At 61.2% G+C, this 27,804-nt stretch overlaps 1 protein-coding gene and 1 long non-coding RNA gene across 5 annotated transcripts in view; both read left to right on the top strand.

Moving 5' to 3' along the window:
• LOC146751036 (uncharacterized) overlaps window positions 1–19,992 on the top strand; it is a 31,362-nt gene extending 11,370 nt beyond the window's left edge. Inside the window, exons 1-2 of one of the 2 annotated variants that reach the window (XR_014941959.1) lie at window positions 12,820–12,879; window positions 19,866–19,992. This is a non-coding gene — a long non-coding RNA (uncharacterized LOC146751036). Of the gene's footprint in view, window positions 1–12,819; window positions 12,880–19,865 lie in introns of those variants that run through there. The other variant, XR_014941958.1, reaches the window with a different exon arrangement.
• Window positions 19,993–20,210: 218 nt separating this feature from the next.
• Window positions 20,211–27,804, top strand: part of LOC146751035 (general transcription and DNA repair factor IIH helicase subunit XPD-like) — a 38,576-nt gene continuing 30,982 nt past the window's right edge. For all 3 annotated transcript variants that reach the window (XM_085535741.1, XM_085535742.1, XM_085535740.1), the window contains exon 1: window positions 20,211–20,263. In XM_085535741.1, coding sequence (XP_085391867.1) covers window positions 20,259–20,263 — 5 coding nt within the window. In that variant the 5' untranslated portion in view covers window positions 20,211–20,258. The remainder of the gene's footprint in view (window positions 20,264–27,804) is intronic.

The raw sequence follows: 27,804 nt of genomic DNA, 5'->3' as shown, positions 1-27,804 counted from the left end.
GTCTATGGGGTTATGGGGGGTGTCTATGGGGTTATGGGGGGTGTCTATGGGGTGTCTATGGGGTGTCTATGGGGTTATGGGGTGTCTATGGGGTGGGGTGAGGATCTATGGGGTGTCTATGGGGGGTCTATGGGGTGTCTATGGGGTTATGGGGGGATCTATGGGGTGTCTATGGGGGGTCTATGGGGTGGGGATCTATGGGGGGTCTATGGGGGGTCTATGGGGTGTCTATGGGGTGTCTATGGGGTGTCTATGGGGTTATGGGGTGGGGTATCTATGGGGTGGGGGTGTCTATGGGGTGTCTATGGGGTGTCTATGGGGTTATGGGGGGTGTCTATGGGGTGTCTATGGGGTGTCTATGGGGTATCTATGGGGTTATGGGGGGTGTCTATGGGGTTATGGGGGGTGTCTATGGGGTGTCTATGGGGTGTCTATGGGGTGTCTATGGGGTTATGGGGGGTCTATGGGGTGTCTATGGGGTGTCTATGGGGGGTCTATGGGGTGTCTATGGGGTGTCTATGGGGTGTCTATGGGGTGTCTATGGGGTGGGGTGAGGATCTATGGGGTGTCTATGGGGTTATGGGGGGTGTCTATGGGGTTATGGGGTTATGGGGGGGGTCTATGGGGTGGTGGGCGGCGTTAAGGGGGAGCGAGGGGCTCGTGCCAAAGGGCTTCTTTGGGGTGAGTCTATGGGGGGGATATGGGGGGGCTATGGGGTGGGGGGGGGTCTATGGGGTGGGGGGGATATGGGGGGGCTATGGGGTGGGGGGATCTATGGGGTGGGGAGGGGGTCTATGGGGTGTCTATGGGGTGTCTATGGGGTGTCTATGGGGTGTCTATGGGGTTATGGGGTATCTATGGGGTTATGGGGGGTGTATATGGGGTGTCTATGGGGTTATGGGGTGTCTATGGGGTGGGGTGAGGATCTATGGGGTGTCTATGGGGTTATGGGGTATCTATGGGGTTATGGGGGGTGTCTATGGGGTGTCTATGGGGTGTCTATGGGGTGGGGATCTATGGGGTGTCTATGGGGGGTCTATGGGGGGTCTATGGGGTGTCTATGGGGTTATGGGGTGTCTATGGGGGTCTATGGGGTGTCTATGGGGTGAGGGGGGGGGCTATGGGGTTATGGGGGGGATGGGGGGTGTCTATGGGGTTATGGGGTGTCTATGGGGTGTCTATGGGGTGTCTATGGGGTGTCTATGGGGTTATGGGCATCTATGGGGTGGGGTGAGGATCTATGGGGTGTCTATGGGGTGTCTATGGGGTTATGGGGGGATCTATGGGGTGTCTATGGGGTGTCTATGGGGTGGGGGGGCATCTATGGGGTGTCTATGGGGGATCTATGGGGTGGGGGTGTCTATGGGGTGTCTATGGGGTGGGGATCTATGGGGTGTCTATGGGGTGTCTATGGGGTGTCTATGGGGTGTCTATGGGGTTATGGGGGGTGTCTATGGGGTTATGGGGTTATGAGGGGGGTCTATGGGGGTATGGGGTGTCTATGGGGTGGGGGTGTCTATGGGGTTATGGGGGGTGTCTATGGGGTGTCTATGGGGTGGGGGGAGGATCTATGGGGTGGGGGTGTCTTTGGGGTGAGGATCTATGGGGCTTATATGGGGTGGGGGGGGGATCTATGGGGTGGGGGTGTCTTTGGGGTGAGGATCTATGGGGCTATGGGGGTCTATGGGGTGTCTATGGGGTGAGGGGGGGGTCTATGGGGGGTCTATGGGGTGGGTGGGGTATCTATGGGGTGTGGGGGTCTATGGGGTGGGGGGTGTCTATGGGGTGTCTATGGGGGGTCTATGGGGTTATGGGGGTGTCTGTGGGGTGGGGGGTGTCTATGGGGTGGTGGGCGGCGTTAAGGGGCTGCGAGGGGCTCGTGCCCAAGGGGTTCTTTGGGGTGAGTATATGGGGGGGATATGGGGGTCTATGGGGCTATGGGGTGAGGGGGGGGGCTATGGGGTGTCTATGGGGTTATGGGGGGTGTCTATGGGGTGTCTATGGGGTGTCTATGGGGGGTCTATGGGGTGGGGTGAGGATCTATGGGGTGTCTATGGGGTGGGGGGGGGTGTCTATGGGGTGTCTATGGGGGGTCTATGGGGGGTCTATGGGGGGTCTATGGGGTGGGGTGAGGATCTATGGGGTGTCTATGGGGTGGGGGGGGGGTGTCTATGGGGTGTCTATGGGGTGTCTATGGGGTGGGGTGAGGATCTATGGGGTGTCTATGGGGCTATGGGGTTATGGGGTGAGGATCTATGGGGCTATGGGGGTCTATGGGGTGGGGGGAGGATCTATGGGGTGTCTATGGGGCTATGGGGGTCTATGGGGTGGGGGGAGGATCTATGGGGGGGGATGGGGGGTGTCTATGGGGTGGGGGATCTATGGGGCTATGGGGGTCTATGGGGTTATGGGGGTCTATGGGGTTATGGGGGTGTCTATGGGGTTATGGGGGGTGTCTATGGGGCTCGTGCCCAAGGGGTTCTTTGGGGTGAGGATCTATGGGGCTATGGGGGTCTATGGGGTGGGGGGACTTATGGGGTGGGGGAGTCTATGGGGTGGGGGGGGGTGGGGGGGGTCTATGGGGTGGGGGGGGCTATGGGGTGGAGGGGTCTATGGGGGAGGGGATGGGGGGATGAGGGGTGTGGGGGGATGGGGGGGGTCTGTAGGGTTGGGGGTGTCTATGGGGTGGGGGGGTCTATGGGGTGGGGGGGGTCTATGGGGTGGGACATCTATGGGGGGGGAGTCTATGGGGTGAGGGGTGTCTATGGGGTGGGGGTGTCTATGGGGTGGGGGGGGATCTATGGGGGGGGGATGGGGGGTGTCTATGGGGTGGGGGGGTCTGTGGGGTGGGGGGGAGTCTATGGGGTGGGGCTGTCTATGGGGTGGGGGGGGTCTGTGGGGTGGGGGGGGCGTCTATGGGGTGGGGGGTCTGTAGGGGGGGATGGGGGATGTCTATGGGGTAGGGGGGGTCTGTAGGGTGGGGGGATCTATGGGGTGGGGGAGTCTATGGGGTGGGGGGGGATGGGGGGTGTCTATGGGGTGGGGGTGTCTATGGGGTGGTGGGCGGCGCTAAGGGGAAGCGAGGGGCTCGTGCCGAAGGGGTTCTTTGGGGTGAGTCTGTGGGGGGGATATGGGGTTATGGGGGGATCTATGGGGTGTCTATGGGGTGTCTATGGGCATCTATGGGGTGTGGGGGGGGTCTATGGGGTGGGGGAGTCTATGGGGTGGGGGATATGGGGGGGCTATGGGGTGGGGGGATCTATGGGGTGGGGGGGTGTCTATGGGGTGTCTATGGGGTTATGGGGTGTCTATGGGGTGGGGGCGTCTATGGGGTGGGGGGGGTCTATGGGGTGGGGGGGATATGGGGTGTTTATGGGGTTATGGGGTGTCTATGGGGTGGGGTGAGGATCTATGGGGTGTCTATGGGGTTATGGGGGGTGTCTATGGGGTGTCTATGGGGTGTCTATGGGGTGTCTATGGGGTTATGGGGTGGGGTATCTATGGGGTGGGGGTGTCTATGGGGGGTCTATGGGGCTATGGGGTGTCTATGGGGTGTCTATGGGGGGTCTATGGGGTGTCTATGGGGTGTCTATGGGGTGTGGGGGGGATCTATGGGGTGTCTATGGGGTGTCTATGGGGTTATGGGGTGTCTATGGGGTTATGGGGTGTGTCTATGGGGTGTCTATGGGGTGTCTATGGGGTTATGGGGTGTCTATGGGGTTATGGGGTGTCTATGGGGTGTCTATGGGGTGTCTATGGGGTTATGGGGGGTCTATGGGGTGTCTATGGGGCTATGGGGTTATGGGGGGGGCTATGGGGTTATGGGGTGTCTATGGGGTTATGGGGTGTCTATGGGGTTATGGGGGGTGTCTATGGGGTGTCTATGGGGTGTCTATGGGGTTATGGGGTGTCTATGGGGTGTCTATGGGGTTATGGGGGTGTCTATGGGGGGTCTATGGGGGGTCTATGGGGTTATGGGGGGGTCTATGGGGGGTCTATGGGGCTATGGGGTTATGGGGGGGCTATGGGGTTATGGGGTGTCTATGGGGTTATGGGGGGTGTCTATGGGGTGAGGGGGGGGGTCTATGGGGTTATGGGGTGTCTATGGGGTGTCTATGGGGTGTCTATGGGGGGTCTATGGGGTGTCTATGGGGTGTCTATGGGGGGTCTATGGGGGGTCTATGGGGTGTCTATGGGGTTATGGGGGGTGTCTATGGGGTGTCTATGGGGTGTCTATGGGGTGTCTATGGGGTTATGGGCATCTATGGGGTTATGGGGGGTGTCTATGGGGTGTCTATGGGGTGTCTATGGGGTGTCTGTCTATGGGGTGGGGTGAGGATCTATGGGGTGTCTATGGGGTGGGGGGGGTGTCTATGGGGTGTCTATGGGGGGTCTATGGGGTGTCTATGGGGTGAGGGGGTGTCTATGGGGTGTCTATGGGGTGGGGGTCTATGGGGTGTCTATGGGGTGGGGGGGGGTGTCTATGGGGTGTCTATGGGGTTATGGGGGGTGTCTATGGGGTGTCTATGGGGTGTCTATGGGGGGTCTATGGGGGGTCTATGGGGTGTCTATGGGGTGGGGTTAGGATCTATGGGGTGTCTATGGGGTGTCTATGGGGTGGGGATCTATGGGGTGTCTATGGGGTGTCTATGGGGTGTCTATGGGGTGTCTATGGGGTGTCTATGGGGTTATGGGGTGTCTATGGGGTGTCTATGGGGTGTCTATGGGGTGTCTATGGGGTTCTATGGGGTGTCTGTCTATGGGGTGGGGTGAGGATCTATGGGGGGTCTATGGGGTGGGTGGGGTATCTATGGGGTGTGGGGGTCTATGGGGTGGGGGGTGTCTATGGGGTGTCTATGGGGGGTCTATGGGGTTATGGGGTTATGGGGGGTGTCTATGGGGTGTCTATGGGGTGTCTATGGGGTGTCTATGGGGTTATGGGGTTATGGGGGGTGTCTATGGGGTTATGGGGTGTCTATGGGGTGTCTATGGGGTGTCTATGGGGGGTCTATGGGGTGTCTATGGGGTGTCTATGGGGTTATGGGGGGTGTCTATGGGGTGTCTATGGGGTGTCTATGGGGTGGGGTGAGGATCTATGGGGTGTCTATGGGGGGGGAATGGGGGGTGTCTATGGGGTTATGGGGGTCTATGGGGTGTCTATGGGGGGTCTATGGGGTGTCTATGGGGTGTCTATGGGGTGTCTATGGGGTGTCTATGGGGTGAGGATCTATGGGGTGTCTATGGGGGGTCTATGGGGGGTCTATGGGGTGTCTATGGGGTTATGGGGGGTGTCTATGGGGTGTCTATGGGGTGTCTATGGGGTGTCTATGGGGTGGGGATCTATGGGGTGTCTATGGGGGGTCTATGGGGTGTCTATGGGGTGGGGATCTATGGGGTGTCTATGGGGTGTCTATGGGGTGTCTATGGGGTTATGGGGGGTGTCTATGGGGTGTCTATGGGGTGTCTATGGGGTTATGGGGGGTGTCTATGGGATGTCTATGGGGTGTCTATGGGGTTATGGGGTTATGGGGGGTGTCTATGGGGCTATGGGGTTATGGGGGGTGTCTATGGGGTGGGGGTGTCTATGGGGTTATGGGGTTATGGGGGGTGTCTATGGGGTGTCTATGGGGGGTCTATGGGGTGGGGATCTATGGGGTGTCTATGGGGTGTCTATGGGGTGTCTATGGGGTGTCTATGGGGTGTCTATGGGGGGTCTATGGGGTTATGGGGGTCTATGGGGTGGGGGTCTATGGGGTTCATATGGGGTGTCTATGGGGTGTCTATGGGGTGTCTATGGGGGGTGTCTATGGGGTGTCTATGGGGTGTCTATGGGGTGGGGATCTATGGGGTGTCTATGGGGGGTGTCTATGGGGTGTCTATGGGGTTATGGGGGGTGTCTATGGGGTGTCTATGGGGTTATGGGGGGTGTCTATGGGGTGTCTATGGGGTTATGGGGGGTGTCTATGGGGTGTCTATGGGGTGTCTATGGGGGGTCTATGGGGTGTCTATGGGGTTATGGGGGGTGTCTATGGGGTGTCTATGGGGTGTCTATGGGGTGTCTATGGGGTGTCTATGGGGGTGTCTATGGGGTGAGGGGGTGTCTATGGGGTTATGGGGGGTGTCTATGGGGTTATGGGGTTATGGGGGGGGTCTATGGGGTGGTGGGCGGCGCTAAGGGGGAGCGAGGGGCTCGTGCCCAAGGGGTTCTTTGGGGTGAGTCTATGGGGGGGATATGGGGATATGGGGTGGGGGGGGGATCTATGGGGTGTCTATGGGGGGTCTATGGGGTGTCTATGGGGTTATGGGGGCGTCTATGGGGGGTCTATGGGGTGTCTATGGGGGGTCTATGGGGTTATGGGGGGTGTCTATGGGGTGTCTATGGGGGGTCTATGGGGTGTCTACGGGGTGGGTGGGGTATCTATGGGGTGGGGGGTGTCTATGGGGTGTCTATGGGGGTCTATGGGGTGTCTATGGGGTGTCTATGGGGTTATGGGGTGTCTATGGGGTGTCTATGGGGTTATGGGGTTATGGGGGGGCTACGGGGTGGGGTGAGGATCTATGGGGTGTCTATGGGGGGTCTATGGGGTGGGGGGGGGATCTATGGGGTGTCTATGGGATTATGGGGGGTGTCTATGGGGTTATGGGGGGGCTATGGGGTTATGGGGTTATGGGGGGTGTCTATGGGGTGTCTATGGGGTGTCTATGGGGTTATGGGGTTATGGGGGTGTCTATGGGGTGGGGGTGTCTATGGGGGTATGGGGGGTGTCTATGGGGGGTCTATGGGGTGTCTATGGGGTGAGGGGGGGGGTCTATGGGGTTATGGGGGGATCTATGGGGGTATGGGGGGTGTCTATGGGGTGTCTATGGGGTGTCTATGGGGTTATGGGGTATCTATGGGGTTATGGGGGGTGTCTATGGGGTGGGGGTGTCTATGGGGTGGTGGGCGGCGCTGAGGGGCAGCGAGGGGCTCGTGCCCAAGGGGTTCTTTGGGGTGAGTCTATGGGGTTCATATGGGGGGTCTATGGGGTTATGGGGGGTGTCTATGGGGTGTCTATGGGGGGGCTATGGGGATATGGGGTGGGGTATCTGGGGTTCTATAGGGTGGGGGAATGGGGGGATGGGGGGTGTCTATGGGGTGGGAGGGGGTATGGGGTTATGGGGGGGATGGGGGGATCTATGGGGTGGGGGCACATGGGGGTATGGGGGTCGTCTATGGGGTGGGGGGGGTCTATGGGGTTATGGGGGGTCTATGGGGTTATGGGGTGTCTATGGGGTGTCTATGGGGGGGGATGAGGATCTATGGGGTTATGGGGGGGTCTATGGGGTGTCTATGGGGGGTGTCTATGGGGGGTCTATGGGGTTATGGGGGGTGTCTATGGGGTGTCTATGGGGTGTCTATGGGGTGTCTATGGGGTTATGGGGGGTCTATGGGGTGTCTATGGGGTGAGGGGGGGGCTATGGGGTGGGGGTGTCTATGGGGTGGTGGGCGGCGTTAAGGGGCAGCGAGGGGCTTGTGCCAAAGGGCTTCTTTGGGGTGAGTCTATGGGGGGGATATGGGGTGGGGGGGGGATCTATGGGGTGTCTATGGGGTTATGGGGGGGTCTATGGGGGTATGGGGGGTGTCTATGGGGCTCGTGCCAAAGGGGTTCTTTGGGGTGAGTCTATGGGGCTTATATGGGGTTATGGGGGGGCTATGGGGTGGGGGGGGGCATCTATGGGGTGTCTATGGGGTGTCTATGGGGTTATGGGGGGGGCTATGGGGTGGGGGTGTCTATGGGGTGGTGGGCGGCGTTAAGGGGCTGCGAGGGGCTCGTGCCCAAGGGGTTCTTTGGGGTGAGTCTATGGGGTTATGGGGGGGCTATGGGGTGTCTATGGGGTGTCTATGGGGGTATGGGGGTGTCTATGGGGTGGGGGGGATATGGGGGGGCTATGGGGTGGGGGGATCTATGGGGTGGGGGGGGTCTATGGGGGGTCTATGGGGGGTCTATGGGGCTATGGGGGGGGGGATCTATGGGGTGTCTATGGGGTTATGGGCATCTATGGGGTGGGGTGAGGATCTATGGGGTGTCTATGGGGTGTCTATGGGGTGTCTATGGGGTTATGGGGAGTGTCTATGGGGTGTCTATGGGGTTATGGGGGGATCTATGGGGTGTCTATGGGGTCTATGGGGTTATGGGGTGTCTATGGGGTGGGGTGAGGATCTATGGGGTGTCTATGGGGTTATGGGGTATCTATGGGGTTATGGGGGGTGTCTATGGGGTGTCTATGGGGTGTCTATGGGGTGGTGGGCGGTGCTGAGGGGCAGCGAGGGGCTCGTGCCCAAGGGGTTCTTTGGGGTGAGGAGCTATGGGGCTATGGGGGTCTATGGGGTGTCTATGGGGTTATGGGGTTATGGGGGGTGTCTATGGGGTTATGGGGTTATGGGGGGATCTATGGGGGGTCTATGGGGTGTCTATGGGGGGTCTATGGGGTGTCTATGGGGTGTCTATGGGGTTATGGGGGGTGTCTATGGGGTGTCTATGGGGTGTCTATGGGGTGGGGATCTATGGGGTGTCTATGGGGGGTCTATGGGGTGGGGATCTATGGGGTGTCTATGGGGTTATGGGGGGTGTCTATGGGGTGTCTATGGGGTGTCTATGGGGGGTCTATGGGGTGTCTATGGGGTGTCTATGGGGTGTCTATGGGGATATGGGGTGGGGTATCTATGGGGTGGGGGTGTCTATGGGGTGTCTATGGGGGATCTATGGGGTGTCTATGGGGTGTCTATGGGGTTATGGGGTGTCTATGGGGGGTCTATGGGGTGTCTATGGGGTTATGGGGTGTCTATGGGGTGGGGTGAGGATCTATGGGGTGTCTATGGGGTTATGGGGGGGGTCTATGGGGTTATGGGGGTCTATGGGGATATGGGGGGTGTCTATGGGGTGTCTATGGGGTGTCTATGGGGTGTCTATGGGGTTATGGGGGGTGTCTATGGGGTGTCTATGGGGATATGGGGTGGGGTATCTATGGGGTGGGGGTGTCTATGGGGTGTCTATGGGGGATCTATGGGGTGTCTATGGGGTGTCTATGGGGGGTCTATGGGGTTTCTATGGGGGGTCTATGAGGGGTCTATGGGGTGGGGTGTCTATGGGGTTATGGGGGGTGTCTATGGGGTGTCTATGGGGGGTCTATGGGGGGTCTATGGGGTTATGGGGGGGTCTATGGGGTATCTATGGGGTTATGGGGTGTCTATGGGGTTCTATGGGGTGTCTGTCTATGGGGTGGGGTGAGGATCTATGGGGTGTCTATGGGGGATCTATGGGGTGGGGGTGTCTATGGGGTGTCTATGGGGTGGGGATCTATGGGGTGTCTATGGGGGGTCTATGGGGTGTCTATGGGGTGTCTATGGGGGGTCTATGGGGTTATGGGTGTCTATGGGGTGTCTATGGGGATATGGGGGTTATGGGGGGTGTCTATGGGGTGTCTATGGGGTTATGGGGTGTCTATGGGGTTATGGGGGTGTCTATGGGGTGTCTATGGGGTTATGGGGTGTCTATGGGGGGTCTATGGGGGGTCTATGGGGTTATGGGGGCTGTCTATGGGGTGGGGGGGATATGGGGGGGCTATGGGGTGGGGGGATCTATGGGGTGGGGGGGGGGTCTATGGGGTGTCTATGGGGTGTCTATGCGGTGGTGGGCGGCGCTAAGGGGGAAAGAGGGGCTCGTGCCAAAGGGGTTCTTTGGGGTGAGTATATGGGGGGGATAAGGGGTGTCTATGGGGTGTCTATGGGGTGAGGGGGGGGGCTATGGGGTGTCTATGGGGTGTCTATGGGGATATGGGGGGGTCTATGGGGTGGGGGAATGGGGGTGTCTATGGGGTGGGGGGGTCTATGGGGTGGGGGGGGTCTATGGGGGGGACATCTATGGGGGGGGGAGTCTATGGGGTGGGGATCTATGGGGTGAGGGGTGTCTATGGGGTGGGGGGCGTCTATAGGGTGGGGGTTGGACTCTTTGGGGTGGGGGGTTCTATGGGGTGGGGGGGTTTATGGGGTTATGGGAGGATCTATGGGGTGTTTATGGGGTGTCTATGGGGTGTCTATGGGGTTATGGGGGGGATCTATGGGGTGTTTATGGGGTGTCTATGGGGTGTCTATGGGGTTATGGGGGGGTGTCTATGGGGTGTCTAAGGGGTGGGGTGTCTATGGGGTGTCTATGGGGTTATGGGGTATCTATGGGGTTATGGGGGGATCTATGGGATGTCTATGGGGTGTCTATGGGGTGTCTATGGGGTGGGGGGGTCTATGGGGATATGGGGGGTCTATGGGGTGTCTATGGGGTTATGGGGGGTGTCTATGGGGTGTCTATGGGGTTATGGGGGGTCTATGGGGTGTCTATGGGGTTATGGGGGGGATGGGGGGTGTCTATGGGGTGTCTATGGGGTGTCTATGGGGTTATGGGGTGTCTATGGGGTGTCTATGGGGTGTCTATGGGGGGTCTATGGGGGGTCTATGGGGCTATGGGGGGGGGGATCTATGGGGTGTCTATGGGGTTATGGGCATCTATGGGGTGGGGTGAGGATCTATGGGGTGTCTATGGGGGGTCTATGGGGTGTCTATGGGGTTATGGGGGTGTCTATGGGGGGTCTATGGGGTGTCTATGGGGTTATAGGGGGTGTCTATGGGGTGTCTATGGGGTGTCTATGGGGTTATGGGGGGATCTATGGGGTGTCTATGGGGTTATGGGGTGTCTATGGGGTGGGGTGAGGATCTATGGGGTGTCTATGGGGGGTCTATGGGGGGGGATGGGGGGTGTCTATGGGGTGGGGGGGATATGGGGTGTCTATGGGGTGGGGGGATATGGGGTGTCTATGGGGTGGGGGGATCTATGGGGTGTCTATGGGGGGTCTATGGGGTGGGGGGGGCATCTATGGGGTTATGGGGGGTGTCTATGGGGCTCGTGCCGAAGGGGTTCTTTGGGGTGAGGAGCTATGGGGTGTCTATGGGGTGTCTATGGGGTGTCTATGGGGTGTCTATGGGGGGTCTATGGGGGGTCTATGGGGGTCTATGGGGTTATGGGGTATCTATGGGGTGGGGAAGTCTATGGGGCTATGGGCATCTATGGGGTGGGGTGGGGTCTATGGGGGTATGGGGGGGATGGGGGGTGTCTATGGGGTGTCTATGGGGTGAGGGGGGGGGGGCTATGGGGTTATGGGGGGGCTATGGGGTTATGGGGATCTATGGGGTGTCTATGGGGTGTCTATGGGGTGTCTATGGGGTTATGGGGTGTCTATGGGGTGTCTATGGGGTGTCTATGGGGGGTCTATGGGGTTATGGGGGGTGTCTATGGGGTGTCTATGGGGTTATGCGGGGTGTCTATGGGGGGTCTATGGGGTGTCTATGGGGTGTCTATGGGGTTATGGGGGGGGTCTATGGGGTTATGGGGGTCTATGGGGTTATGGGGTGTCTATGGGGTGGCTATGGGGTGGGGATCTATGGGGTTATGGGGGTCTATGGGGTTATGGGGGGTGTCTATGGGGTCGGGGGGTCTATGGGGGGTCTATGGGGCTATGGGGGGGGGATCTATGGGGTGTCTATGGGGTTATGGGCATCTATGGGGTGGGGTGAGGATCTATGGGGTGTCTATGGGGGGTCTATGGGGTGTCTATGGGGCTATGGGGGGGGGTGTCTATGGGGTGGGGATCTATGGGGTGTCTATGGGGGGTCTATGGGGGGTCTATGGGGTGGGGTGAGGATCTATGGGGTGTCTATGGGGTGGGGGGGGGTGTCTATGGGGTGGGGGGGGGGGCTATGGGGTTATGGGGGGTCTATGGGGTCGGGGGGGTCTATGGGGTTATGGGGTTATGGGGGTGTCTATGGGGTTATGGGGTGTCTATGGGGTTATGGGGTGTCTATGGGGTTATGGGGGGTGTCTATGGGGTTATGGGGTTATGGGGGTGTCTATGGGGTGGGGGGGGTCTATGGGGTGGGACATCTATGGGGGGGGAGTCTATGGGGTGGGGATCTATGGGGTGAGGGGTGTCTATGGGGTTATGGGGTGTCTATGGGGGATCTATGGGGTGTCTATGGGGTGGGGGGGGGATCTATGGGGTGTCTATGGGGTTATGGGGTGTCTATGGGGTGTCTATGTGGTGTCTATGGGGTGTCTATGGGGTTATGGGGTGTCTATGGGGTTCTATGGGGTGTCTGTCTATGGGGTGGGGTGAGGATCTATGGGGTGTCTATGGGGGATCTATGGGGTGGGGGTGTCTATGGGGTGTCTATGGGGTGGGGATCTATGGGGTGTCTATGGGGTGTCTATGGGGTGTCTATGGGGTGACTATGGGGTTATGGGGGGTGTCTATGGGGTGTCTATGGGGTTATGGGGGGTGTCTATGGGGTGTCTATGGGGGGTCTATGGGGGGTCTATGGGGTGTCTGTCTATGGGGTGGGGTGAGGATCTATGGGGTGTCTATGGGGTGGGAGGGGGTATGGGGTTATGGGGGGGTCTATGGGGTGGGGATCTATGGGGTGTCTATGGGGTGTCTATGGGGATATGGGGTGGGGTATCTATGGGGTGGGGGTGTCTATGGGGTGTCTATGGGGTTATGGGGGGGTCTATGGGGTTATGGGGGGGGTCTATGGGGATATGGGGGGGATGGGGGGTGTCTATGGGGATATGGAGTTATGGGGTGTCTATGGGGTGTCTATGGGGTGTCTGTCTATGGGGTGTCTATGGGGGATCTATGGGGTGTCTATGGGGGGTCTATGGGGTGTCTATGGGGTTATGGGGTGTCTATGGGGTGTCTATGGGGTGAGGGGGGGGCTATGGGGTGGGGGTGTCTATGGGGTGGTGGGCGGCGCTAAGGGGGAAAGAGGGGCTCGTGCCAAAGGGCTTCTTTGGGGTGAGTCTATGGGGGGGATATGGGGGGGGGCTATGGGGTGGGGGGGGGTCTATGGGGTTATGGGGTTATGGGGGGTCTATGGGGTGTCTATGGGGTGAGGGGGGGGGCTATGGGGTTATGGGGGGTGTCTATGGGGTGTCTATGGGGCTATGGGGTTATGGGGTGAGGATCTATGGGGCTATGGGGGTCTATGGGGTGGGGGGAGGATCTATGGGGGGGGGATGGGGGGTGTCTATGGGGATGGGGGGGTCTATGGGGTTATGGGGTTATGGGGGGTGTCTATGGGGTGGGGATCTATGGGGTTATGGGGGGGTCTATGGGGTTATGGGGGGTGTCTATGGGGCGTCTATGGGGTGGGGGGGGGATCTATGGGGTGTCTATGGGGTGTCTATGGGGTTATGGGGGGGTCTATGGGGTGCGGGGGGGTCTATGGAGGGGGATGGGGGGTGTCTATGGGGTGTCTATGGGGTGTCTATGGGGTGTCTATGGGGTTATGGGGTTATGGGGTTATGGGGGCGTCTATGGGGTGGGGGGAGTCCGTGGGGTGGGGATCTATGGGGTGGGAGGGGGTATGGGGTTATGGGGGTGTCTATGGGGTTATGGGGGGTGTCTATGGGGTTATGGGGGTGTCTATGGGGTTATGGGGTGTCTATGGGGTTATGGGGGTGTCTATGGGGTTATGGGGGGTGTCTATGGGGTGGGGGGTAAGGGGGGTGTCTATGGGATGGGGGTATCTATGGGGTGGGGGGACTTATGGGGTGGGGGGGGATCTATGGGGTGGGGGGACTTATGGGGTGGGAGTCTATGGGATGGGGGGGTCTATGGGGTTATGGGGGTGTCTATGGGGTGTCTATGGGGTGTCTATGGGGTGAGGGGGGGGGGCTATGGGGTTATGGGGGGGCTATGGGGTTATGGGGATCTATGGGGTGTCTATGGGGTGTCTATGGGGTGTCTATGGGGTTATGGGGGGTGTCTATGGGGTGTCTATGGGGTTATGGGGTTATGGGGGTGTCTATGGGGTGGGGTGAGGATCTATGGGGTGTCTATGGGGTTATGGGGTATCTATGGGGTTATGGGGGTGTCTATGGGGTGTCTATGGGGTGTCTATGGGGTTATGGGGTGTCTATGGGGGGTCTATGGGGGGTCTATGGGGTTATGGGGGAGTCTATGGGGTGGGGGGTAAGGGGGGTGTCTATGGGGTGGGGGGGTGTCTATGGGGTTATGGGGGTGTCTATGGGGTGTCTATGGGGTTATGGGGGGTGTCTATAGGGTGGGGATCTATGGGGTGTCTATGGGGTGTCTATGGGGTGTCTATGGGGTGTCTATGGGGGGGTCTATGGGGTTATGGGGTGTCTATGGGGTGTCTATGGGGTGTCTATGGGGTTATGGGGGGTGTCTATGGGGGGTCTATGGGGTGAGGGGGATATGGGGGGTCTATGGGGTGGGGGGATCTATGGGGTGGGGGGGGTCTATGGGGGGTCTATGGGGTGTCTATGGTGGGTCTATGGGGGGATCTATGGGGTGTCTATGGGGTGTCTATGGGGTGTCTATGGGGTTATGGGGGTGTCTATGGGGTGTCTATGGGGTTATGGGGGTGTCTATGGGGTGTCTATGGGGGGTCTATGGGGTGAGGATCTATGGGGTGTTTATGGGGTTATGGGGTGTCTATGGGGGGTCTATGGGGTTATGGGGGGTGTCTATGGGGTGGTGGGCGGTGCTGAGGGGGAGCGAGGGGCTCGTGCCCAAGGGGTTCTTTGGGGTGAGTCTGTGGGGGGGATATGGGGGTCTATGGGGTGGGGTGTCTATGGGGTGGGGGGGGTGTCTATGGGGTGTCTATGGGGTTATGGGGGGTGTCTATGGGGGGTCTATGGGGTGGGGATCTATGGGGATATGGGGTGGGGTGTCTATGGGGTGGGGGTGTCTATGGGGGGTCTATGGGGTGTCTATGGGGTGTCTATGGGGGGTCTATGGGGTGTCTATGGGGCTATGGGCATCTATGGGGTGGGGGGGGTCTATGGGGTGTGGGGGGGTCTATGGGGGTATGGGGGGGATGGGGGGTGTCTATGGGGTGTGGGGGGGTCTGTGGGGTGGGGGGTGTCTATGGGGTTATGGGGGGGCTATGGGGTTATGGGGTTATGGGGGGTGTCTATGGGATGTCTATGGGGTGTCTATGGGGTTATGGGGGGTGTCTATGGGGTTATGGGGGTGTCTATGGGGTGTCTATGGGGGGTCTATGGGGTTATGGGGTGTCTATGGGGTGTCTATGGGGTTATGGGGTGTCTATGGGGTGTCTATGGGGTGTCTATGGGGTGGGGATCTATGGGGTGGGGATCTATGGGGGGTCTATGGGGTGTCTATGGGGTGTCTATGGGGTGTCTATGGGGTTATGGGGTGTCTATGGGGGGTCTATGGGGTGGGGGTGTCTATGGGGTGGTGGGCGGCGCTGAGGGGCAGCGAGGGGCTCATGCCAAAGGGGTTCTTTGGGGTGAGTCTATGGGGGGGATATGGGGGTCTATGGGGTGAGGGGGGGGGTCTATGGGGTGTCTATGGGGGGTCTATGGGGTATCTATGGGGGGTCTATGGGGTGTCTATGGGGGGTCTATGGGGTGTCTATGGGGTGGGGGGGGTGTCTATGGGGTGTCTATGGGGTTATGGGGTGGGGGGGATATGGGGGGGCTATGGGGTGGGGGGATCTATGGGGTGGGGGGGGGTCTATGGGGTGTCTATGGGGTGTCTATGGGGTGGGGGGGGTGTCTATGGGGTGTCTATGGGGTTATGGGGTGTCTATGGGGGGTCTATGGGGTTATGGGGGGGTCTATGGGGTTATGGGGGGTGTCTATGGGGTGTCTATGGGGTGTCTATGGGGTTATGGGGTGTCTATGGGGTTATGGGGTGTCTATGGGGTTATGGGGGGTGTCTATGGGGTGTCTATGGGGTTATGGGGTGTCTATGGGGTGTCTATGGGGTTATGGGGTGTCTATGGGGTGTCTATGGGGTGGGGGGGGATCTATGGGGTGCCTATGGGGTGTCTATGGGGTGTCTATGGGGTGTCTATGGGGTTATGGGGTATCTATGGGGTGTCTATGGGGTGTCTATGGGGTGGGGATCTATGGGGTGTCTATGGGGTTATGGGGGGTGTCTATGGGGTTATGGGGGGTGTCTATGGGGTGTCTATGGGGTGTCTTTGGGGGGGATGAGGATCTATGGGGTTATGGGGGGGTCTATGGGGTGTCTATGGGGTGTCTATGGGGTTATGGGGGGTGTCTATGGGGGGTCTATGGGGTGTCTATGGGGTTATGGGGTGTCTATGGGGTTATGGGGGTGTCTATGGGGTGGGGGGGGGTGTCTATGGGGTGTCTATGGGGTGTCTATGGGGTGTCTATGGGGTTATGGGGGGTGTCTATGGGGTTATGGGGTGTCTATGGGGTTATGGGGTGTCTATGGGGTGTCTATGGGGTTATGGGGGGTGTCTATGGGGTGATGGGCGGCGTTAAGGGGGAGCGAGGGGCTTGTGCCCAAGGGCTTCTTTGGGGTGAGGATCTATGGGGTGGGGTATCTATGGGGTGGGGGGATCTATGGGGTGGGGGTATCTATGGGGTGAGGGGATCTATGGGGTGGGGGCATCTATGGGGTGGGGGGGGCATCTATGGGGTGAAGGGATCTATGGGGTGGGGGGGGCATCTATGGGGTGGGGGGATCTATGGGGTGGGGGCATCTATGGGGTGGAGGGATCTATGGGGTGGGGGGGATCTATGGGGTGGGGGGGATGGGGGGCATCTATGGGGTGGGGGCATCTATGGGGTGGGGGTGGCATCTATGGGGTAGGGGGATCTATGGGGTGGGGGGATCTATAGGGTGGGGGTATCTATGGGGTGGGGGTATCTATGGGGTGGGGGGATCTATGGGGTGGGGGGAACTATGGGGTGGGGGGGGCATCTATGGGGTGGGGGGATCTATGGGGTGTGGGGATCTATGGGGTGGGGGGGCATCTATGGGGTGAGGGGATCTATGGGGTGGGGGGGGAGTCTATGGGGTGGAGGGATCTATGGGGTGGGGGGATCTATGGGGTGGGGGGGCATCTATGGGGTGGGGGGATCTATGGGGTGGGGGGATCTATGGGGTGGGGGAATCTATGGGGTGGGGGTATCTATGGGGTGGGGGGGGGGCATCTATGGGGTGGGGGAATCTATGGGGTGGGGGGATCTATGGGGTGGGGGAATCTATGGGGTGGGGGGATCTATGGGGTGGGGGGATCTATGGGGTGGGGGGGCATCTATGGGGTGGGGGGGTATCTATGGGGTGGGGGGGGACATCTATGGGGTGGGGGGGATCTATGGGGTGGGGGGATCTATGGGGTGGGGGGGGGCATCTATGGGGTGGGGGGATCTATGGGGTGGGGGGATCTATGGGGTGGGGGGGGCATCTATGGGGTGGGGGGAGTCTATGGGGTGGGGGGGGCATCTATGGGGTGGGGGGGCATCTATGGGGTGGGGGCATCTATGGGGTGGGGGGGACATCTATGGGGTGGGGGCATCTATAGGGTGGGGGGATCTATGGGGTGGGGGGGGCATCTATGGGGTGGGGGGGGTACCTATGGGGTGGGGGGATCTATGGGGTGGGAGGGGCATCTATGGGGTGGGGGGGCATCTATGAGGTGGGGGGATCTATGGGGTGGGGGCCATCTATGGGGTGGGGGTATCTATGGGGTGGGGGTATCTATGGGGTGGGGGGTGGCATCTATGGGGTGGGGGGATCTATGGGGTGGAGGGATCTATGGGGTGGGGGGGTATCTATGGGGTGGGGGGATCTATGGGGTGGGGGGGGGCATCTATGGGGTGGGGGGATCTATGGGGTGGGGGGGGCATCTATGGGGTGGGGGGGCATCTATGGGGTGGGGGGTGGCATCTATGGGGTGGGGGGATCTATGGGGTGGGGGCATCTATGGGGTGGGGGGGGGCATCTATGGGGTAGGGGGATCTATGGGGTGGGGGGATCTATGGGGTGGGGGCATCTATGGGGAGGGGGCCATCTATGGGGTGGGGGCGTCTATGGGGTGGGGGGATCTATGGGGTGGGAGGGGGATCTATGGGGTGGGGGCATCTATGTGGTGGGGGCATCTATGGGGTGGGGGGGGGCATCTATGGGGTGGGGGGATCTATGGGGTGGGGGGGGATCTATGGGGTGGGGGGGGGCATCTATGGGGTGGGGGGGCATCTATGGGGTGGGGGGATCTATGGGGTGGGGGGGGCATCTATGGGGTGGGGGGATCTATGGGGTGGGGGGATCTATGGGGTGGGGGGGGCATCTATGGGGTGGGGGGATCTATGGGGTGGGGGCATCTATGGGGTGGAGGGATCTATGGGGTGGGGGGGATCTATGGGGTGGGGGGGATGGGGGGCATCTATGGGGTGGGGGCATCTATGGGGTGGGGGTGGCATCTATGGGGTAGGGGGATCTATGGGGTGGGGGGATCTATAGGGTGGGGGTATCTATGGGGTGGGGGTATCTATGGGGTGGGGGGATCTATGGGGTGGGGGGAACTATGGGGTGGGGGGGGCATCTATGGGGTGGGGGGATCTATGGGGTGGGGGCATCTATGGGGTGGGGGGGGGCATCTATGGGGTGGAGGGATCTATGGGGTGGGGGGGACGTCTATGGGGTGGGGGGATCTATGGGGTGGGGGTATCTATGGGGTGGGGGCGTCTATGGGGTGGGGGGTTTCTATGGGGTGGGGGGGTCATCTATGGGGTGGGGGGGTATCTATGGGGTGGGGGCATCTATGGGGTGGGGGGATCTATGGGGTGGGGGGATCTATGGGGTGGGGGCCATCTATGGGGTGGGGGGGTATCTATGGGGTGGGGGGATCTATGGGGTGGGACATCTATGGGGTGGGGGAATCTATGGGGTTGGGGGATCTATGGGGTGGTGGGCATCTATGGGGTGGGGGGGTTTCTATGGGGTGGGGGGGCATCTATGGGGTGGGGGGATCTATGGGGTGGGGGCATCTATGGGGTGGGGGTTGTCTATGGGGTGGGGGGGCATCTATGGGGTGGGGGGGATCTATGGGGTGGGGGGATCTATGAGGTGGGGTGATCTATGGGGTGGGGGCCATCTATGGGGTGGGGGGATCTATGGGGTGGGGGGGCATCTATGGGGTGGAGGGATCTATGGGGTGGGGGGATCTATGGGGTGGGGGCATCTATGGGGTGGGGGGATCTATGGGGTGGGGGGATCTATGGGGTGGGGGGATCTGTGGGGTGGGGGGATCTATAGGGCGGTGGGATCTATGGGGTGAGGGGGTATCTATGGGGTGGGGGGGCATCTATGGGGTGGGGGGATCTATGGGGTGAGGGGGTATCTATGGGGTTGGGAGTCTATGGGGTGGGGGCATCTATGGGGTGGGGGAATCTATGGGGTGGGGGGATCTATGGGGTGGGGGGATCTATGGGGTGGGGGGATCTATAGGGTGGGGGGGGGCATCTATGGGGTGGGGGGGCATCTATGGGGTGGGGGGATCTATGGGGTGGGGGGGGCATCTATGGGGTGGGGGGATCTATGGGGTGGGGGGGGGCATCTATGGGGTTGGGAGTCTATGGGGTGGGGGCATCTATGGGGTGGGGGGATCTATGGGGTGGGGGGGCATCTATGGGGTTGGGAGTCTATGGGGTGGGGGGGGGCATCTATGGGGTGGGGGAATCTATGGGGTGGGGGGGGACATCTATGGGGTGGGGGGATCTATGGGGTGGGGGGGCATCTATGGGGTGGGGGGGTTTCTATGGGGTGGGGGGGGCATCTATGGGGTGGGGGAGTCTATGGGGTGGGGGTATCTATGGGGTGGGGGGGCATCTATGGGGTGGGGGTATCTATGGGGTGGGGGGATCTATGGGGTGGGGGGGCATCTATGGGGTGGGGGGATCTATGGGGTGGGGGGGGGCATCTATGGGGTGACCACCACGTGACCAACCCCCCGCCCCCCCCCCTTAAAGCTGTACCCCCGAGTGCGGCCTCAATGGAAGAAATGAACGGAGCCAACGATGGGACACAACCCACGCGTGTTTTATCCCCCCCCCCCCACTCGTGGGGTCGGTAATAAAGAGCCATTAATGAGGATAATGAGTTAATTATCTGTGTTAATTTAATGGGCCCCTATTATAATGGGGGGGTGGGACACGAGTGGGGGGGGGGTAGAGACACGCGTGGGTCCATCGCGATCGATTCACTCGGCGCTCGATTGCTCCGGCCTGACGCCCCCCCCCCCCCTTCAAGGCCCGCCTCACTGATTGACAGCTCCGGCAGCCAATAGGGTGAGAGAGAAGGCGGGGCTTAATGGGGGTGGGTTGACCAATAGGAGGCGGAGCTTGGCGGCGTGTGTGGGAGCCATGAAGTGAGTTGGGGGGGGGATTAAAGGGGGGGGGGGTCTTAAATGGGGCTTAAAGGGGGGGGGGGGTCTTATATAGGGGGATATGGGGGGGATGGGGGGGTCCTAAAGGGTCTGGGGGGGGTCTGAGGGGCTATAGGGGGGTATGGGGGGGGTTATGGGGTCATAGGGGGGGGATGTGGGGGGGTTGGGGGGGTCTGAAGGGTCTGGGGGCTTCATATGGGTCATAGGGGGGATATGGGGGGGGTTATATGGGTTATAAGGGGTTATGGGGGGGGATATGGGGGGGTTAAGGTGGGTTATAGGGGGGTATGGGGGGGTCTGAAGGTGGGGAGGGGGCTTAAAGGGGGGGATAAGGGGGGATATGGGGGGGTGGGGGGGTCCTAAAGGGTCTGGGGGGGGTCTGAGGGGTTATAGGGGGGTATGGGGGGGGGGTTATGGGGTCTGGGGGGGGGTCTGGGGGGTGGGGGGGTCTGAAGGGTCTGGGGGCTTCATATGGGTCATAGGGGGGTATGGGGGGGGTTATATGGGTTATAAGGGGTTATGGGGGGGATATGGGGGGGTTAAGGTGGGTTATAGGGGGGGTATGGGGGGGTCTGAAGGTGGGGAGGGGGCTTAAAGGGGGGGATAAGGGGGGATATGGGGGGGTGGGGGGGTCCTAAAGGGTCTGGGGGGGGTCTGAGGGGCTATAGGGGGGTATGGGGGGGGTTATGGGGTCATAGGGGGGGTCTGGGGGGGGTGTGTGGGGTTGGGGGGGTCTGAAGGGTCTGGGGGCTTCATATGGGTCATAGGGGGGATATGGGTGGGGGCTGGGGGGGTTTATATGGGCCATAAGGGGTTATGGGGGGGATATGGGGGGGTTAAGGTGGGTTATAGGGGGGTATGGGGGGGTCTGAAGGTGGGGAGGGGGCTTAAAGGGGGGGATAAGGGGGGATATGGGGGGGTGGGGGGGTCCTAATGGGTCTGGGGGGGGTCTGAGGGGACATAAGGGGTTATGGGGGGGGGGGGTGTTATGGGGGGGTTATGGGGGAAGGGGGCTATGGGGGGGGGTCTATGGGGGGGGAGGGGATTTAGGGTGGGCCATAGGGGGGGGGGTTGAAGGGGCTGGGGGGGGGGTCTGAAGGTGGGGGGGGTCCTAAAGGGGGGAATAAGGGGGTGGGGGGGGATCAGAGGGGGCTTGGGGGGGTTCATAGGGGCCATAAGGGGGATGTGGGGGGGTCTAAAGGGTCTGGGGGGGGGGCTGAATGTGGGGAGGGGGTCGGGGGGTCCTAAAGAGGGGGATATGGGGGGGGGGGGATAAGGGGGGTGGGGGATAAGGGGGGGGTGGGGGATCAGCGGGGGTTTGGGGGGGTTCATAGGGGCTATAAGGGGGTTTTGGGGGGGTCTAAAGGGTCTGGGGGGGGGGCTGAATGTGGGGAGGGGGTCGGGGGGTCCTAAAGGGGGGGATATGGGGGTGATATGGGGGGGATGGGGGGGTCCTAAAGGGTCTGGGGGGGGTCTGAGGGTTATAGGGGGGTATGGGGGGGGGTTATGGGGTGGGGGGGTCTAAAGGGTCTGGGGGCTTCATATGGGTCATAGGGGGGATATGGGGGGGGTTTATATGGGTTATAAGGGGTTATGGGGGGGATATGGGGGGGTTATGGTGGGTTATAGGGGGGTATGGGGGGGTCTGAAGGTGGGGAGGGGGTCGTGGGGTCCTAAAGGGGGGGATAAGGGGGGGATGGGGGGGTCCTAAAGGGTCTGGGGGGGGTCTGAGGGGCTATAGGGGGTTATGGGGGGGGGTTATGGGGTCATAGGGGGGTCTGGGGGGGGGTGTGTGGGGTGGGGGGGTCTGAAGGGTCTGGGGGCTTCATATGGGTCATAGGGGGGATATGGGGGGGGTTAATATGGGTTATAAGGGGTTATGGGGGGGATATGGGGGGGTTAAGGTGGGTTATAGGGGGGAATGGGGGGGTCTGAAGGTGGGGAGGGGGCTTAAAGGGGGGGATAAGGGGGGGATATGGGGGGGTGGGGGGGTCCTAAAGGGTCTGGGGGGGGTCTGAGGGGCTATAGGGGGGTATGGGGGGGGTTATGGGGTCATAGGGGGGGGATATGGGGGGGTTGGGGGGGTCTGAAGGGTCTGGGGGCTTCATGTGGGTCATAGGGGGGATATGGGGGGGTTTATATGGGTTATAAGGGGTTATGGGGGGGATATGGGGGGGTTAAGGTGGGTTATAGGGGGGTATGGGGGGGTCTGAAGGTGGGGAGGGGGCTTAAAGGGGGGGATATGGGGGGATATGGGGGGATGGGGGGGTCCTAAAGGGGCTGGGGGGGGTTTGAGGGGCTATAGGGGGGTATGGGGGGGGGTTATGGGGTCATAGGGGGGGTCTGAGGGGTGGGGGGGTCTGAAGGGTCTGGGGGCTTCATATGGGTCATAGGAGGGATATGGGGGGGGGCTGGGGGGGTTTATATGGGCCATAAGGGGTTATGGGGGGGATATGGGGGGGTTAAGGTGGGTTATAGGGGGGGTATGGGGGGGTCTGAAGGTGGGGAGGGGGCTTAAAGGGGGGGATAAGGGGGGATATGGGGGGTGGGGGGGTCCTAAAGGGTCTGGGGGGGTCTGAGGGTCTATAGGGGGGTATGGGGGGGGTTATGGGGTCATAGGGGGGGTCTGGGGGGGGGGTGTGGGGTGGGGGGGTCTGAAGGGTCTGGGGGCTTCATGTGGGTCATAGGGGGGATATGGGGGGGGGCTGGGGGGGTTTATATGGGCCATAAGGGGTTATGGGGGGGTTAAGGTGGGCTATGGGGGGATATGGGGGGGAATATGGGGGGCTGGGGGGGGGTCTTAAGGTGGGGAGGGGGCTTAAAGGGGGGGATAAGGGGGTATATGGGGGGGTGGGGGGGGTCCTAAAGGGTCTGGGGGGGTCTGAGGGGTTATAGGGGGGTATGGGGGGGGGTTATGGGGTCATAGGGGGGGTCTGGGGGGGGGTGTGTGGGGTGGGGGGGGTCTGAAGGGTCTGGGGGCTTCATATGGGTCATAGGGGGGATATAAAATATGGGCCGTAAGAGGTTATGGGGGGGATATGGGGGGGTTAAGGTGGGTTATAGGGGGGGTATGGGGGGGTCTGAAGGTGGGGAGGGGTCGGGGGGTCCTAAAGGGGGAGATAAGGGGGAAATGAGGGGGTGGGGGGGTCCTAAAGGGTCTGGGGGGGGTCTGAGGGTTATAGGGGGGTATGGGGGGGGGTTATGGGGTCATAGGGGGGGGGGGGGGGTCTGAGGGGTGGGGGGGTCTGAAGGGTCTGGGGGCTTCATGTGGGTCATAGGGGGGATATGGGGGGGTTTATATGGGTCATAAGGGGTTATGGGGGGGATATGGGGGGGTTAAGGTGGGTTATGGGGTGTATGGGGGGGTCTGAAGGTGGGGAGGGGGGTTGGGGGGGCTTAAAGGGGGGGATAAGGGGGGATATGGGGGGGGTGGGTGCGTCCTAAAGGGTCTGGGGGGGGTCTGAGGGGCTATAGGGGGGTATGGGGGGGGTTATGGGGTCATAGGGGGGGTCTGGGGGGTGGGGGGGTCTGAAGGGTCTGGGGGCTTCATATGGGGCATAGGGGGGATATGGGGGGGCTTTATATGGGTTATAAGGGGTTATGGGGGGGATATGGGGGGGTTAAGGTGGGTTATGGGGTGTATGGGGGGGTCGGAAGGTGGGGAGGGGGCTTAAAGGGGGGGATAAGGGGGGATATGGGGGGGTGGGTGGGTCCTAAAGGGTCTGGGGTGGGTCTGGGGGGCTATAGGGGGGTATGGGGGGGGGTTATGGGGTCATAGGGGGGGTCTGGGGGGGTTCTGCGGGGTGGGGGGGTCTGAAGGGTCTGGGGGCTTCATATGGGTCATAGGGGGGATATGGGGGGGGGGTTTATATGGGTTATAAGGGGTTATGGGGGGGATATGGGGGGTTAAGGTGGGTTTTAGGGGGGTATGGGGGGGTCTGAAGGTGGGGAGGGGGGTTGGGGGGGCTTAAAGGGGGGGATAAGGGGGGGATATGGGGGGGATGTGGGGGTCCTAAAGGGTCTGTGGGGGGTCTGAGGGGTTATAGGGCGGTATGGGGGGGGGTTATGGGGTCATAGGGGGGGTCTGGGTTGGGGTGTGTGGGGTGGGGGGGTCTGAAGGGTCTGGGGGCTTCATGTGGGTCATAGGGGGGATAAGGGGGGGTTTATATGGGTCATAAGGGGTTATGGGGGGGATATGGGGGGGTTAAGGTGGGTTATAGGGGTGATATGGGGGGGTGTGAAGGTGGGGAGGGGGCTTAAAGGGGGGGATAAGGGGGGATATGGGGGTATGGGGGGGTTCTAAAGGGGCTGGGGGGGGTCTGAGGGGTTATAGGGGGGTATGGGGGGGTTATGGGGTCATAGGGGGGGTCTGGGGGGGGGTCTGAGGGGTGGGGGGGTCTGAAGGGTCTGGGGGCTTCATGTGGGTCATAGGGGGGATCTGGGTGGGGTTTATATGGGTTATAAGGGGGTTTATATGGGGGGGGATATGGGGGGGTTAAGGTGGGTTATGGGGGGTATTGGGGGTGTCTGAAGGTGGGGAGGGGTCGGGGGGTCCTAAAGGGGGGGATATGGGGGGGATGAGGGGGTGGGGGGGTCCTAAAGGGTCTGGGGGGGGGTCTGAGGGGCTATAGGGGGGTATGGGGGGGGGTTATGGGGTCATAGGGGGGGTCTGAGGGGTGGGGGGGTCTGAAGGGTCTGGGGGCTTCATGTGGGTCATAGGGGGGATATGGGGGGGTTTATATGGGTTATAAGGGGTTATGGGGGGGATATGGGGGGGTTAAGGTGGGTTATAGGGGGGGTGGGGGGGTCTGAAGGTGGGGAGGGGGCTTAATGGGGGGATAAGGGGGGATATGGGGGGGTGGGGGGGTCCTAAAGGGTCTGGGGGGGGTCTGAGGGGTTATAGGGGGGTATGGGGGCGGGTTATGGGGTCATAGGGGGGGTCTGGGGGGGGTCTGAAGGGTCTGGGGGCTTCATATGGGTCATAGGGGGGATATGGGGGGGGTTTATATGGGTTATAAGGGGTTATGGGGGGTATTGGGGGTGTCTGAAGGTGGGGAGGGGTCGGGGGGTCCTAAAGGGGGGGATATGGGGGGGATGAGGGGGTGGGGGGGTCCTAAAGGGTCTGGGGGGGTTCTGAGGGGCTATAGGGGGGTATGGGGGGGGGTTATGGGGTCATAGGGGGGGTCTGAGGGGTGGGGGGGTCTGAAGGGTCTGGGGGCTTCATGTGGGTCATAGGGGGGATATGGGGGGGTTTATATGGGTTATAAGGGGTTATGGGGGGGATATGGGGGGGTTAAGGTGGGTTATAGGGGGGTATGGGGGGGTCTGAAGGTGGGGAGGGGGCTTAAAGGGGGGGATAAGGGGGGATATGGGGGTATGGGGGGGTCCTAAAGGGTCTGGGGGGGGGTCTGAGGGGCTATAGGGGGGTATGGGGGGGGGTTATGGGGTCATAGGGGGGGTCTGGGGGGGGGTGTGTGGGGTGGGGGGGGTCTGAAGGGTCTGGGGGCTTCATGTGGGTCATAGGGGGGATATGGGGGGGGTTTATATGGGTTATAAGGGGTTATGGGGGGGATATGGGGGGGTTAAGGTGGGTTATAGGGGGGGTATGGGGGGGTCTGAGGGTTGGGAGGGGTCGGGGGGTCTTAAAGGAGGGGATATGGGGGGGGTGTGGGGGTCCTAAAGGGGCTGGGGGGGGTCTGAGGGGCTATAGGGGGGTATGGGGGGGGTTATGGGGTCATAGGGAGGGTCTGGGGGGGGTGTGTGGGGTGGGGGGGTCTGAAGGGTCTGGGGGCTTCATGTGGGTCATAGGGGGGATATGGGGGGGTTTATATGGGTTATAAGGGGTTATGGGGGGGATATGGGGGGGTTAAGGTGGGTTATAGGGGGTTGGGGGGGTCTGAAGGTGGGGAGGGGGCTTAAAGGGGGGGATAAGGGGGGATATGGGGGGGATATGGGGGGGTCCTAAAGGGTCTGGGGGGGGTCTGAGGGTCTATAGGGGGGTATGGGGGGGGTTATGGGGTCATAGTGGGGGTCTGAGGGGTGGGGGGGTCTGAAGGGTCTGGGGGCTTCATGTGGGTCATAGGGGGGATATGGGGGGGGTCTGGGGGGGGTTTATAAGGGTTATAAGGGGTTATGGGGGGGATATGGGGGGGTTAAGGTGGGTTATGGGGGGGTATGGGGGGGTCTGAAGGTGGGGAGGGGTCGGGGGGTCCTAAAGGGGGGGATAAGGGGAAGTGGGGGGATGGGGGGGTCCTAAAGGGGCTGGGGTGGGTCTGAGGGGCTATAGGGGGGTATGGGGGGGGTTATGGGGTCATAGGGGGGTTTTGGGGGGGGGTCTGAGGGGTGGGGGGGTCTGAAGGGTCTGGGGGCTTCATATGGGGCATAGGGGGGATATGGGGGGGGTTTATATGGGTTATAAGGGGTTATGGGGGGGATATGGGGGAGTTAAGGTGGGTTATAGGGGGGGTATGGGGGGGTCTGAAGGTGGGGAGGGGGCTTAAAGGGGGGGATATGGGGGGGTGGGGGGGTCCTAAAGGGTCTGGGGGGGGTCTGAGGAGTTATAGGGGGGTATGGGGGGGGGTTATGGGGTCATAGGGGGGGTCTGGGGGGGGGGTGTGTGGGGTGGGGGGGATCTGAAGGGTCTGGGGGCTTCATGTGGGTCATAGGGGGGATATGGGGGGGGGCTGGGGGGGTTTATATGGGCCATAAGGGGTTATGGGGGGGATATGGGGGGCTGGGGGGGGCTTAAGGTGGGGAGGGGGTCGGGGGGTCCTAAAGGGGGGCATAAGGGGGGGATATGGGGAGGTGGGGGGGTCCTAAAGGGTCTGGGGGGGGTCTGAGGGGCTATAGGGGGGTATGGGGGGGGTTATGGGGTTATAGGGGGGGTCTGGGGGGGGTGGTGTGGGGTGGGGGGGTCTGAAGGGTCTGGGGGCTTCATATGGGTCATAGGGGGGATATGGGGGGGGGTTATATGGGTTATAAGGGGTTATGGGGGGGGATATGGGGGGGTTAAGGTGGGTTATAGGGGGTGTCTGAAGGTGGGGAGGGGGCTTAAAGGGGGGGATAAGGGGGGATATGGGGGGGTGGGGGGGTCCTAAAGGGTCTGGGGGGGGTCTGAGGGGCTATAGGGGGGTATGGGGGGGGTTATGGGGTCATAGGGGGGGTATGGGGGGGGGTGTGTGGGGTGGGGGGGTCTGAAGGGTCTGGGGGTTCATATGGGTCATAGGGGAGATATGGGGGGGGTTTATATGGGTTATAAGGGGTTATGGGGGGGATATGGGGGGGTTAAGGTGGGTTATAGGGGGGTATGGGGGGGTCTGAAGGTGGGGAGGGGGCTTAAAGGGGGGGATATGGGGGGGATATGGGGGGGTGGGGGGGTCCTAAAGGGTCTGGGGGGGGGTCTGAGGGGCTATAGAGGGGTATGGGGGGGGGTTATGGGGTCATAGGGGGGGTCTGGGTGGGGGTGTGTGGGGTGGGGGGGTCTGAAGGGTCTGGGGGCTTCATATGGGTTATAGGGGGATATG

The sequence above is a fragment of the Coturnix japonica genome, unplaced genomic scaffold (genome assembly GCF_054131305.1).
Source record: "Coturnix japonica strain WE unplaced genomic scaffold, WE-NBRP24 Scf168, whole genome shotgun sequence".
In the NCBI taxonomy this organism is placed as follows: domain Eukaryota; kingdom Metazoa; phylum Chordata; class Aves; order Galliformes; family Phasianidae; genus Coturnix; species Coturnix japonica.
The sequence above is the reverse complement of the archived record's forward strand: the minus strand, read 5'-3'. Positions and strand labels throughout refer to the sequence as shown.